Source organism: Heptranchias perlo, unplaced genomic scaffold (genome assembly GCF_035084215.1).
Source record: "Heptranchias perlo isolate sHepPer1 unplaced genomic scaffold, sHepPer1.hap1 HAP1_SCAFFOLD_260, whole genome shotgun sequence".
NCBI lineage: Eukaryota > Metazoa > Chordata > Chondrichthyes > Hexanchiformes > Hexanchidae > Heptranchias > Heptranchias perlo.
This window is the reverse complement of record NW_027139272.1, coordinates 315,330-329,233: the sequence shown is the minus strand read 5'-3', so window position 1 is coordinate 329,233 and position 13,904 is coordinate 315,330. Positions and strand designations below refer to the sequence as shown.

The following is a 13,904-nucleotide window of genomic DNA, read 5'->3' as shown; positions in this document are numbered from 1 at the left end:
AACAATTGGCATTCCAGGTGGGAGAAAAGGTACAGAGGGTTCTTGGGTCATGTAAGAATAACACGGTATGATCAAATGTAGAAACAATACATCAATACAGAAAAGGAATTAATTCAAATATATCTGCTTCCTGAGTCAATCATAATTAGAAACACTGAGACAAGCTGACAGGTAAATCTGCAACCTGGGATATCGAAACACAAAAGTTGAGATGGAAACAGAGCAAACTAATCTTTCCCGCACTCTCCCTGACTGTCTCCCCACAGCCCTCTGTCAATCACAAACTGATCCCACTGTCCCGCCCTCTCCAAAACCCTGTTTCAATCCCAAAATAACTACAATGCCCTGCGCTCTCCCCATAGTCCTGTATCAATCCAAAACTAATCTCACTGCCCCACTCTCCCCCCATAGCCCTGTATCAATCCAAAACTAATCCCCCTGCCCCACTCTCCCCCCATAGTCCTGTATCAATCCAAAACTAATCCCCCTGCCCCACTCTCTCCCCATAGTCCTGTATCAATCCAAAACTAATCCCCCTGCCCCACTCTTTCCCCATAGTCCTGTATCAATCCCAAACTAATCCCACTGCCCCACTCTCCCCCCATAGCCCTGTATCAATCCAAAACTAATCCCACTGTCCCACTCTCCCCCCATAGCCCTGTATCAATCCAAAACTAATCTCACTGCCCAACTCTCTCCCCATAGCCCTGTATCAATCCCAAACTAATCCCACTGCCCCACTCTCCCCCCATAGCCCTGTTTCAATCCCAAACTAACCCCAATGCCCCACTCTCCCCCCATAGCCCTGTATCAATCCAAAACTAATCCCCCTGCCCCACTCTCCCCCCATAGTCCTGTATCAATCCAAAACTAATCCCACTGTCCCACTCTCCCCCCATAGCCCCGTATCAATCCAAAACTAATCTCACTGCCCAACTCTCTCCCCATAGCCCTGTATCAATCCCAAACTAATCCCACTGCCCCACTCTCCCCCCATAGCCCTGTATCAATCCAAAACTAATCCCACTGTCCCACTCTCCCCCCATAGCCCTGTATCAATCCAAAACTAATCTCACTGCCCAACTCTCTCCCCATAGCCCTGTATCAATCCCAAACTAATCCCACTGCCCCACTCTCCCCCCAGAGCCCTGTTTCAATCCCAAACTAATCCCACTGCCCCGCTCTCTCCCCATAATCCTGTACCAATCCAAAACTAATCCCACTGCCCCACTCTCTCCCCATAGCCCTGTATCAATCCAAAACTAATCCCACTGCCCCGCTCTCTCCCCATAGCCCCGTGTCAATCCTAAACTAATCCCTTGGCCCTGCTCTCTCCCCAGGACCCTGTAGCTGGTACTTGGGGTGGGGATCCCCTGTCAGTACATGGCCGGTGGGGTGGTCCGCACCCCTGGGGTCTCCCTGTCTTTTGTCCGCCACATTCCCGGGGCCATGTCAACCCTCTCCACTTTGACCGATTTTCACTGCTCCCTTCCCCCTCTGTTATTCTGCTGTCACCATTTCCACCTCCTCCGCCTGCATTTGTCCAATTATCACCTCCTTTTGCCATTTAACCACTCCTGCTCCCCGCCCTACCACAGACCTTCCCTTTTGTTCTTTCCCTTTTGCCTGATTGCACTTGTTTAAAAGCTGTTCACCTCTCCTCTCGACAGTCTCTGTCCACAGTCTGAGTCACAGAACCAGTTGCACAACTCAGTTCTGATGAAAGGTCATCGACCTGAAACGTTAACTCTGTTTCTTTCTCCACAGATGCTGCCTGACCTGCTGAGTATTTCATAGTCGTATCATAGTATAGTTCAGCACAGAAGGAAGTCATTCAGCCCATCGTGCCTGTGCTAGCTCTTTGAAAGAGCGATCCAATTAGTCCCACTCCCCTGTGTTTTCCCTATAGCCCTGTAAATCTTTCCCCTTCAAGTATTTATCCAATTCCCATTTGAAAGTTACTATTGAATCTGCTTCCACCGCCCTTTCAGGCAGTGCATTCCAGATCAGAACAATTCGCTGCGTAAAAAAATGTTTCCTCATCTCCCCTCTGATTCTTTTGCCATTAACCTTAAAACTGTGTCCTCTGGTTACTGACCCCTCTACCACTGCAAACAGTTTCTGCTTATTTACTCTGTCAAAACAATTCATGATTTTGAACACCTCGATCAAATCTCTCCATAACCACCTTTGCTCAAAGGAGAACAACCCCAGTTTCTCCAGTCGCTCGAGCATTATCTGTTTTTATGTCTGATTTCCCCCAACCGCAGTATTTTGCTTTCGAGCTGGCCACAGAACTCGGCGGGGAAAGTACGGAGAGACGCAGAAATGGTTTCTTTTCTGAATGACTTGGAAACAGAGGCCGGAGAGGGTGTGAACGAAGATGGGCCTGAGCTGGTAATTCCCAAAGTTAGAGAGCAACTGTGCGTTCTGCCTCGATACATCGAGGCAATAGGTCGCGAAAGGTTTGTTGAATTCTACGTGCAGGGAGGGAGAGGGCGAAGGTTTGATGATTTCCAATCCCCGCCAAACTAGAACTGACTTCGCAACATTAAAAAAACTCCCGAGACGGGAGCATTTTCCATCACTTTTTAAGATGCTCTCCTGCCTTCAGCCTTCAGCAAGATGTTGGAAGAAATCCAGACAAATAAAAATTGTTGTGCACCAGACCAGCCTTCATTTTTGTTGCTTCCCGCTTGATAAAAATTTCCGTTTCATCGCAATTTGCGAGGTTGTCCCAAACGATTGCAACTAAGCAGGTTCCACTGTATCATTCTGGGGAATCTGCACTGCACCCCCTCCAAGGCCAATATATCCTTCCTGAGCTGCAGTGTCCACAACACAAGATAGTACTCCAGATGGGGACTAACCAGAGCTCTGGACAACAATATTGCACATTAGCCTGAGAGGGGGAGGTGTGCGAGGGGTTAAATCATCCAAAACACTCATTTTACAGATATTTGATACATATTTATTATGCTGGTAAGCAATGGTTAATTCAAGTAACCCGCTCTAATCCACCGGACTTTGAAACTGTTTGTAGGCAGTATTGAGCATCCCATAATTAAACAGCTTGAAGCAAGGTCACAGTTAGTGAGCTCGAGGCCAAACACAGTCTTAATGAGACCTTCCACTCTCCGGGATTCTTACCCCATTCCCCGCACCCCGAGCCCCTCACCCTCCCCTCACCCTGAACCCACACCCTGAACCCCTCACCCTGAAACCCTCACCCTGAACCCCTCACCTTGAGCCCTCACCCCTCACCTTCCCCTCACCGCTCACCTTCCCCTCACCCTCCCCTCACCCCGAGCCCCACACCTTCCCCTCACCCTGAACCCCACACCCTGGGCCTGGCACCTTCCCTTCACCCCTCACCCCTCACCTTCCCCTTCACCCCTCACCTTCCCTTCACCCCTCACCCCTCACCCCTCACCTTCCCCTCACCCTGAACCCCGCACCTGTGCACAAATTGGCTGCTGCATTTGCCGACAGCAGTGACGACACGTTAAAAAGTATTTCATTTTCTGTGAGGCACTTTGGAACATCCTGAGGTCATGAAAGGTGCTTTAAATAAATGCAAGTTCTTTTTCTGTCCTTCTTTCGAACATGTTCTCTTGTTGCTTGTGTCAGGAGCTTCCTGGCTGCAATGTCTCCTGTGAAGGTTGTACCTCTTGGCAGCAGTCAACGAGTTGGGAGAGTTGAAGCTGAGAAACTATGGTTTATATATTGTGGGGCAGAAATCCATCTCGAGCGGAAGCGTGAAACGGGCAGTATGGCCAACGGAACCCAATATCGGGCCGGGCGTATAACGGGCGGTATGGCCAACGGAACCCAATATCGGGCCGGGCGTATAACGGGCAGTATGGCCAACGGAACCCAATATCGGGCCGGGCGTATAACGGGCGGTATAGCCAATGGAACCCAATATCGGGCCGGGTGTATAACGGGCGGTATAGCCAATGGAACCCAATATCGGGCCGGGCGTATAACGGGTGGCTGATGCGCTGCCGCCCAAGTTGGATTTCTACTCCTGCGTCTGGTGACGTTTCAGGAGACGAGGTGAAGTCCTTCTCACACGCCCAGCATTTGGAGAGCTCCTCCCCTCAGAGGGCGCGCCGATCCCGCGAGAGGTCGGAGGGGTAACCGAGTGACCGGAGGCGGGTGGGGGAGGGGTCGAACCGGACCTCGCCGCACGGCGCCGGAACAGCTGCGACCGCCGGCTGAAGGCCCGCCGAGGCCACTCTGAGTGGATGCGCTCGTGGACCAGGAGGGCCGTCGAGCGGAGGAAGGCCTTCCCGCACATCGAGCACTTGTAGGCCTTGTCCCCGCTGTGCAGGCGCTGGTGGTTCAGGAAGCTGTAGGCGCGGGCGAAGGCCTGGTCGCACAGCGTGCACTTGTAGGGCCGCTCGCCGGTGTGGACGCGCCGGTGGACGGTGAGGCTGTACGGCCGGGAGAAGCTCTTCCCGCACACCGAGCACAGGTGCTGCTTCGGTGGGCGGGGGGAGGAAGAGGAGGAAGGTGAAGGGTCCCCGTTGGGACCAGGGGTCTTCGCCTGGGCCGGAGATCTGTCGGAGCTTTCCCCGGAGTGGCAGCACCTGTGCGTGGAGAAGGGTGACAGGTGGCTGTACATCTTGGCGCAAATGGGGCACTTGTAGATCTTCATGCCGGTGTGGACCCGCTGGTGCATCAGTAGCGAGGAGGAGCGGACGAAGCTCATGGGGCAGGCCAAGCAGCGGTAGGGCTTCTCCCTCATGTGGATGCGCTGGTGGACCAGCTGGTCGGAGGAGCGGGCAAAGGCCTTGTGGCACACCGGGCAGGCGAAGGGCTTCTCGCCAGTGTGGAGACGCTGGTGCTGGCGCATGGCGTAGAGCCAGGCGAAGGCCTTGTGGCACACGGGGCAGGTGAAGGGCTTGTCACCGGAGTGTACCCGCTGGTGCTGGCGCAGGCCGGAGGGCTGGGCAAAGGCCTTGCCGCAGGTCGGGCACTGGAACTGCTTCTGCCCCAGGTGGATGTAGCGGTGGATCTTGAGGTTGGAGGGGCGGCTGAACATCTTCCCGCAGTCGGGACACTGCACCCTCTTGTCCCCCCGGGGGGCGCGCTCGCCCCCTGGCAGGTCGGAGGGCGGGGAAACAGCGGTTTGCGGATCCATTCTCCCTCCTGCCCTTGCGACGAGGAACAAGACTCCGCACTTTGGGGGGAGGCGAGGGTGGAAAATGAGCAACAGGAGACTCCGCACAAAGGACGAGGCAGCGAGGGCAGTGGATCTCAGGCAAAGCACGCTGCCCAAATCCTAAGCACGAAAGAGCCCCTCCTTCGGATGCATTTCCCTTGCTGAAGATCAGAGGAGGACGAGTTCAACAGGACAACTCAATTGCCAGGCAATGCCAATACTCCACCCCCCACACTGGGTCCGGGCTAGTTGGACAAGGCAGGAGAACGTCTCTTCGTTGTCAACAGCTGTCCCTCTCCAAATCCAACCAATGCCGACACCTTGCACGGACTGTCTCGGAGAACGGGTGGCTTTTCCATCCCACCCCTCACCAAGGGGGCTCAGCTGGGTCCTTCGACTCCTCGCGTCTCCTCCAAAACTGAGAAACAAATGAAACAAATGAACACTTTAGGAAGGATGTCAAGGCCTTGGAGAGGGCGCAGAGGAGGTTTGACGAGAATGGTACCAGGGATGCGGGGCTGTCCAGAGGTTGGGGTTGTTCTCCTCAGGGCAGAGAAGGTGAAGGGGAGATTTGGTGGAGGTGTTCAAAATTATGCAGGGTTTTGATCGAGCAAATAAGGAGAAACCGTTTCCACTGGCAGAAGGGTCGCAGGTTTAAGATAACTGGCAAAAGAACCAGAGGCGACATGAGGAAATATATTTTCATGCAGCGAGTTGTTCTGATCTGCAATGCACTGCCTGAAAGGGTGGTGGAAGCAGATTGCTTTTCAAAAGGGAATTGGATAAATACATGAAGGGGGGAAATTTGCAGGGGAATGGGACTAATTGGATAGCTCTTTCAAAGAGCCAGTACAGGCACGATGGGACGAATGGCCTCCTTCTGCTCTGTATCAATCTATGATTCTATATCTTTATCTGCTGCCAAGGCAACTGTACACTATGGGATATTGATGGGTAAGTCACACCCCCGTGTACGGTGCCCGGGGAGAACTCCCCTGCTCTTCTTCGAAATAGTGCCGTGGAATCTTTTACATTCACCTGAGAGCGCAGACGGGGTCTCGAGTTCACGCCTCATCTGAAACACAGCACCTCTGACAGTGCAGCACTCCCTCAGTACTGCACCTCCGACAGTGCAGTGCTCCCTCAGTACTGCCCCTCGACAGAGCAGTGCTCCCTCAGTACTGCCCCTCCCACAGTACAGCACTCCCTCAGTACTGCCCCTCCCACAGTACAGCACTCCCTCAGTACTGCCCCTCCCACAGTACAGCACTCCCTCAGTACTGCCCCTCCCACAGTACAGCACTCCCTCAGTACTGCCCCTCCCACAGTACAGCACTCCCTCAGTACTGCCCCTCCCACAGTGCAGCACTCCCTCAGTACTGCCCCTCCGACAATGCAGCACTCCCTCAGTACTGCCCCTCCGACAGTGCAGCGCTCCCTCAGTACTGCCCCTCAGACAGTGCAGCGCTCCCTCAGTCCTGCACTAGAGTGTGAGCCAGGATTATCTGGTCAAGTGTCTGGAGTGGGAGTTGAACTGATAACCTCGGACTCAGGTGTGAGTGTGCTCCCCACAGAGAGACGGCTTCATCAAAGCGATTCTGGACTCTGTGTCCACCACTGGTTTTGAAAAGGGGATTTCTTAATAACTCGCTGCATGAAAAAAGTCCCTTTATTCTTTTCTGATTGATATTAAGTTTGCGCCTTTTTTTCAAAAAGTCTAAAATTTAAGTTTCTCTCATCTCTCCTCCGAGCTCATCGCATTTAGACCAGGATCAGTCTCTTTGTAGCTTTCGAATGCAACTTTATCTGGCTGTGATCTCACCCACTCCCTCCCCCTGCCTTCCTTCACTCTCTCACTCTCACACACACACTCACTCCCCCCTCTCCCTCCCTCCCTCCCACTCTCACACACACTCACTCCCCCCTCTCCCTCCCTCCCTCCCACTCTCTCATACACACTCACTCCCCCCTCTCCCTCCCTCCCTCCCACTCTCACACACACACTCACTCCCCCCTCTCCTCCCCTCCCTCCCACTCTCTCATACACACTCACTCCCCCCTCTCCCTCCCTCCCTCCCACTCTCACATAAACACTCACTCCCCCCTCTCCCTCCCTCCCTCCCACTCTCACACACACACTCACTCCCCCCTCTCCCTCCCTCCCTCCCACTCTCACATACACACTCACTCCCCCCTCTCCCTCCCACTCTCACACACACACTCACTCCCCCCTCTCCCTCCCTCCCTCCCTCCCTCCCACTCTCACACTCACTCCCCCCTCTCCCTCCCTCCCTCCCACTCTTCACATACACACTCACTCCCCCCTCTCCCTCCCTCCCTCTCACTCTCACACACACACTCACTTCCCCCCTCTCCCTCCCTCCCTCTCACTCTCACATACACACTCACTCCCCCCTCTCCCTCCCTCCCTCTCACTCTCACATACACACTCACTCCCCCCTCTCCCTCCCTCCCTCCCACTCTCTCATACACACTCACTCCCCCCTCTCCCTCCCTCCCTCCCACTCTCACACACACACTCACTCCCCCCTCTCCCTCCCTCCCTCCCACTCTCACATACACACTCACTCCCCCCTCTCCCTCCCTCCCTCCCACTCTCACACACACACTCACTCCCCCCTCTCCCTCCCTCCCTCCCACTCTCACACACACACTCACTCCCCCCTCTCCCTCCCTCCCTCCCACTCTCTCATACACACTCACTCCCCCCTCTCCCTCCCTCCCTCCCACTCTCACACACACACTCACTCCCCCCTCTCCCTCCCTCCCTCCCACTCTCACATACACACTCACTCCCCCCTCTCCCTCCCTCCCTCCCACTCTCACATACACACTCACTCCTCCCTCTCCCTCCCTCCCTCCCACTCTCTCATACACACTCACTCCCCCCTCTCCCTCCCTCCCTCTCACTCTCACATACACACTCACTCCCCCCTCTCCCTCCCTCCCTCCCACTCTCTCATACACACTCACTCCCCCCTCTCCCTCCCTCCCTCCCACTCTCACACACACACTCACTCCCCCCTCTCCCTCCCTCCCTCCCACTCTCTCATACACACTCACTCCCCCCTCTCCCTACCTCCCTCCCACTCTCTCACACACACTCACTCCCCCCTCTCCCTCCCTCCCTCCCACTCTCACACACACACTCACTCCCCCCTCTCCCTCCCTCCCTCCCACTCTCACATACACACTCACTCCCCCCTCTCCCTCCCTCCCTCCCACTCTCTCATACACACTCACTCCCCCCTCTCCCTCCCTCCCTCCCACTCTCACACACACACTCACTCCCCCCTCTCCCTCCCTCCCTCCCACTCTCATACACACTCACTCCCCCCTCTCCCTCTCTCCCTCCCACTCTCACATACACACTCACTCCCCCCTCTCCCTCCCTCCCTCCCACTCTCTCATACACACTCACTCCCCCCTCTCCCTCCCTCCCTCCCACTCTCACATACACACTCACTCCCCCCTCTCCCTCCCTCCCTCCCACTCTCACACACACACTCACTCCCCCCTCTCCCTCCCTCCCTCCCACTCTCACATACACACTCACTCCCCCCTCTCCCTCCCTCCCTCCCACTCTCACATACACACTCACTCCCCCCTCTCCCTCCCTCCCTCCCACTCTCACACACACACTCACTCCCCCCTCTCCCTCCCTCCCTCCCACTCTCACATACACACTCACTCCCCCCTCTCCCTCCCTCCCTCCCACTCTCACATACACACTCACTCCCCCCTCTCCCTCCCTCCCTCCCACTCTCTCATACACACTCACTCCCCCCTCTCCCTCCCTCCCTCCCACTCTCACATACACACTCACTCCCCCCTCTCCCTCGCTCCCTCCCACTCTCACATACACACTCACTCCCCCCTCTCCCTCCCTCCCTCCCACTCTCTCATACACACTCACTCCCCCCTCTCCCTCCCTCCCTCCCACTCTCACATACACACTCACTCCCCCCTCTCCCTCCCTCCCTCCCACTCTCACATACACACTCACTCCCCCCTCTCCCTCCCTCCCTCCCACTCTCACATACACACTCACTCCCCCCTCTCCCTCCCTCCCTCTCACTCTCACACACACACTCACTCCCCCCTCTCCCTCCCACTCTCACATACACACTCACTCCCCCCTCTCCCTCCCTCCCTCTCACTCTCACACACACACTCACTCCCCCCTCTCCCTCCCTCCCTCCCACTCTCACATACACACTCACTCCCCCCTCTCCCTCCCTCCCTCCCACTCTCACATACACACTCACTCCCCCCTCTCCCTCCCTCCCTCCCACTCTCACATACACACTCACTCCCCCCTCTCCCTCCCTCCCTCCCACTCTCACATACACACTCACTCCCCCCTCTCCCTCCCTCCCTCCCACTCTCACATACACACTCACTCCCCCCTCTCCCTCCCTCCCTCCCACTCTCACATACACACTCACTCCCCCCTCTCCCTCCCTCCCTCCCACTCTCACATACACACTCACTCCCCCCTCTCCCTCCCTCCCTCCCACTCTCTCATACACACTCACTCCCCCCTCTCCCTCCCTCCCTCCCACTCTCTCATACACACTCACTCCCCCTCTCCCTCCCTCCCTCTCACTCTCACATACACACTCACTCCCCCCTCTCCCTCCCTCCCTCCCACTCTCACATACACACTCACTCCCCCCTCTCCCTCCCTCCCTCCCACTCTCACACACACACTCACTCCCCCCTCTCCCTCCCTCCCTCCCACTCTCACAAACACACTCACTCCCCCCTCTCCCTCCCTCCCTCCCACTCTCACACACACACTCACTCCCCCCTCTCCCTCCCTCCCTCCCACTCTCACATACACACTCACTCCCCCCTCTCCCTCCCTCCCTCCCTCCCTCCCACTCTCACACACACACTCACTCCCCCCTCTCCCTCCCTCCCTCCCACTCTCACACACACACTCACTCCCCCCTCTCCCTCCCTCCCTCTCACTCTCACACACACACTCACTCCCCCCTCTCCCTCCCTCCCTCCCACTCTCACACACACACTCACTCCCCCCTCTCCCTCCCTCCCTCTCACTCTCACACACACACTCACTCCCCCCTCTCCCTCCCTCCCTCCCACTCTCACATACACACTCACTCCCCCCTCTCCCTCCCTCCCTCCCACTCTCACACACACACTCACTCCCCCCTCTCCCTCCCTCCCTCTCACTCTCACACACACACTCACTCCCCCCTCTCCCTCCCTCCCTCCCACTCTCACATACACACTCACTCCCCCCTCTCCCTCCCTCCCTCCCACTCTCACATACACACTCACTCCCCCCTCTCCCTCCCTCCCTCCCACTCTCATACACACTCACTCGCCCCTCTCCCTCCCTCCCTCCCACTCTCACACACACACTCACTCCCCCCTCTCCCTCCCTCCCTCCCACTCTCTCATACACACTCACTCCCCCTCTCCCTCCCTCCCTCTCACTCTCACATACACACTCACTCCCCCCTCTCCCTCCCTCCCTCCCACTCTCACATACACACTCACTCCCCCCTCTCCCTCCCTCCCTCCCACTCTCACATACACACTCACTCCCCCCTCTCCCTCCCTCCCTCCCACTCTCACATACACACTCACTCCCCCCTCTCCCTCCCTCCCTCCCACTCTCACACACACACTCACTCCCCCCTCTCCCTCCCTCCCTCCCACTCTCTCACACACACTCACTCCCCCCTCTCCCTCCCTCCCTCCCACTCTCACATACACACTCACTCCCCCCTCTCCCTCCCTCCCTCCCACTCTCACACACACACTCACTCCCCCCTCTCCCTCCCTCCCTCCCACTCTCACATACTCACTCACTCCCCCCTCTCCCTCCCTCCCTCCCACTCTCACACACACACTCACTCCCCCCTCTCCCTCCCTCCCTCCCACTCTCTCATACACACTCACTCCCCCCTCTCCCTCCCTCCCTCCCACTCTCACACACACACTCACTCCCCCCTCTCCCTCCCTCCCTCCCACTCTCACATACACACTCACTCCCCCCTCTCCCTCCCTCCCTCCCACTCTCACACACACACTCACTCCCCCCTCTCCCTCCCTCCCTCCCACTCTCTCACACACACTCACTCCCCCCTCTCCCTCCCTCCCTCCCACTCTCACATACACACTCACTCCCCCCTCTCCCTCCCTCCCTCCCACTCTCACACACACACTCACTCCCCCCTCTCCCTCCCTCCCTCCCACTCTCACATACACACTCACTCCCCCCTCTCCCTCCCTCCCTCCCACTCTCTCATACACACTCACTCCCCCCTCTCCCTCCCTTCCTCCCACTCTCTCATACACACTCACTCCCCCCTCTCCCTCCCTCCCTCCCACTCTCACAGAAACACTCACTCCCCCCTCTCCCTCCCTCCCTCCCACTCTCACAGAAACACTCACTCCCCACTCTCCCTCCCTCCCTCCCACTCTCCCTCCCTCCCTCCCTCCCTCCCGCTCTCCCTCCCTCCCGCCCTCCCGCTCTCTCTCCCTCCCGACCTCCCGCTCTCTCTCCCTCCCGACCTCCCGCTCTCTCTCCCTCCCGACCTCCCGCTCTCTCTCCCTCCCTCCCTCCCACTCTCCCTCCCTCCCTCCCTCCCGCTCTCTCTCTCTCCCTCCCTCCCTCCCACTCTCCCTCCCTCCCCCCGCTCACACACTCACCGTCAGTCTCTCACACACACAATCTCACACTCGCTCAATCTCACACTCACATCCACTGTCACAATCTCACACTGACTCACACACACAGTCGCACACTCACTCGCTCAGTCAGTCAGTCTCAGACCCTCTCCCTCTGACCAACCGTCTCTCTCCCCCTCACCTGTCCTCCTCTCTCTCCCCCTCACCTTTCCTCCTCTCCCTCCCTCACCTGTCCTCCTCTCTCTCCCCCTCACCTGTCCTCCTCTCTCTCCCCCTCACCTGTCCTCCTCTCTCTCCTCCTCACCTGTCCTCCTCTCTCTCCCCCTCACCTGTCCTCCTCTCTCTCTCCCCCTCACCTGTCCTCCTCTCTCTCCTCCTCACCTGTCCTCCTCTCTCTCCCCCTCACCTGTCCTCCTCTCTCTCTCTTCACCTGTCCTCCTCTCTCTCCCCCTCACCTGTCCTCCTCTCTCTCTCCTCACCTGTCCTCCTCTCTCTCCCCCTCACCTGTCCTCCTCTCTCTCTCTTCACCTGTCCTCCTCTCTCTCCCCCTCACCTGTCCTCCTCTCTCTCCCCCTCACCTGTCCTCCTCTCTCTCCCCCTCACCTGTCCTCCTCTCTCTCTCTTCACCTGTCCTCCTCTCTCTCTCCCCCTCACCTGTCCTCCTCTCTCTCTCCTCACCTGTCCTCCTCTCTCTCCCCCTCACCTGTCCTCCTCTCTCTCCCCCTCACCTGTCCTCCTCTCTCTCTCCTCACCTGTCCTCCTCTCTCTCCCCCTCACCTGTCCTCCTCCCTCTCCCCCTCACCTGTCCTCCTCTCTCTCCCCCTCACCTGTCCTCCTCTCTCTCCCCCTCACCTGTCCTCCTCTCTCTCCCCCTCACCTGTCCTCCTCCCTCTCCCTCACCTGTCCTCCTCTCTCTCCCCCTCACCTGTCCTCCTCTCTCTCCCCCTCACCTGTCCTCCTCTCTCTCCCCCTCACCTGTCCTCCTCTCTCTCTCCCTCACCTGTCCTCCTCTCTCTCCCCCTCACCTGTCCTCCTCTCTCTCCCCCTCACCTGTCCTCCTCTCTCTCCCCCTCACCTCTCCCCCTCACCTGTCCTCCTCTCTCTCTCCCCCTCACCTGTCCTCCTCTCTCTCCCCCTCACCTGTCCTCCTCTCTCTCCCCCTCACCTGTCCTCCTCTCTCTCCCCCTCACCTGTCCTCTCTCTCTCCCCCTCACCTGTCCTCCTCTCTCTCCCCCTCACCTGTCCTCCTCTCTCTCCCCCTCACCTGTCCTCCTCTCTCTCCCCCTCACCTGTCCTCCTCTCTCTCCCCCTCACCTGTCCTCCTCTCTCTCCTCACCTGTCCTCCTCTCTCTCCCCCTCACCTGTCCTCCTCTCTCTCCCCCTCACCTGTCCTCTCTCTCTCCCCCTCACCTGTCCTCCTCTCTCTCCCCCTCACCTGTCCTCCTCTCTCTCCCCCTCACCTGTCCTCCTCTCTCTCCCCCTCACCTGTCCTCCTCTCTCTCCCCCTCACCTGTCCTCCTCTCTCTCCTCACCTGTCCTCCTCTCTCTCCCCCTCACCTGTCCTCCTCTCTCTCCCCCTCACCTGTCCTCCTCTCTCTCCCCCTCACCTGTCCTCCTCTCTCTCTCTCTCCTCTCTCTCTTTCTCCTTCTCTCTCTCTCCGTGACGGAGCCTCTGACCGTCTCCCCAGAGTGCACCGGGGCCGCGGGCGGACCGCTTTCCGAGCCGCGCGGCCTTGTGGGTAATGAACACCGCCATTGCTGCTCCCAGACTGACCAAAACACCAGACAGACAGGGGGGGAATCTCACCATCAGTGACCGCTCCCAGACTGACCAAAACACCAGACAGACAGGGGGGAATCTCACCATCAGTGACCGCTCCCAGACTGACCAAAACACCAGACAGACAGAGGGGAATCTCACCATCAATCACCGCTCCCAGACTGACCAAAACACCAGACAGACAGGGGGGAATCTCACCATCAGTCACCGCTCCCAGACTGACCAAAACACCAGACAGACAGGGGGGAATCCCACCATCAGTGA

The 13,904-nt window shown here is 57.9% G+C and overlaps 1 protein-coding gene across 1 annotated transcript; it reads right to left on the bottom strand.

The window, feature by feature from the left end:
• Positions 1-3,441: 3,441 nt before the first annotated feature.
• Positions 3,442-13,542, bottom strand: LOC137310530 (zinc finger protein ZFP2-like). The gene is made up of 2 exons (XM_067978299.1): positions 13,468-13,542; positions 3,442-5,588 (listed from the first exon to the last, which is right to left on the bottom strand). The coding sequence occupies exon 2, from the start codon at positions 5,147-5,149 to the stop codon at positions 4,025-4,027; it is 1,125 nt and encodes a 374-aa protein (XP_067834400.1). The 5' UTR covers positions 5,150-5,588; positions 13,468-13,542; the 3' UTR covers positions 3,442-4,024.
• Between the last annotated feature and the right edge of the window lie 362 nt (positions 13,543-13,904).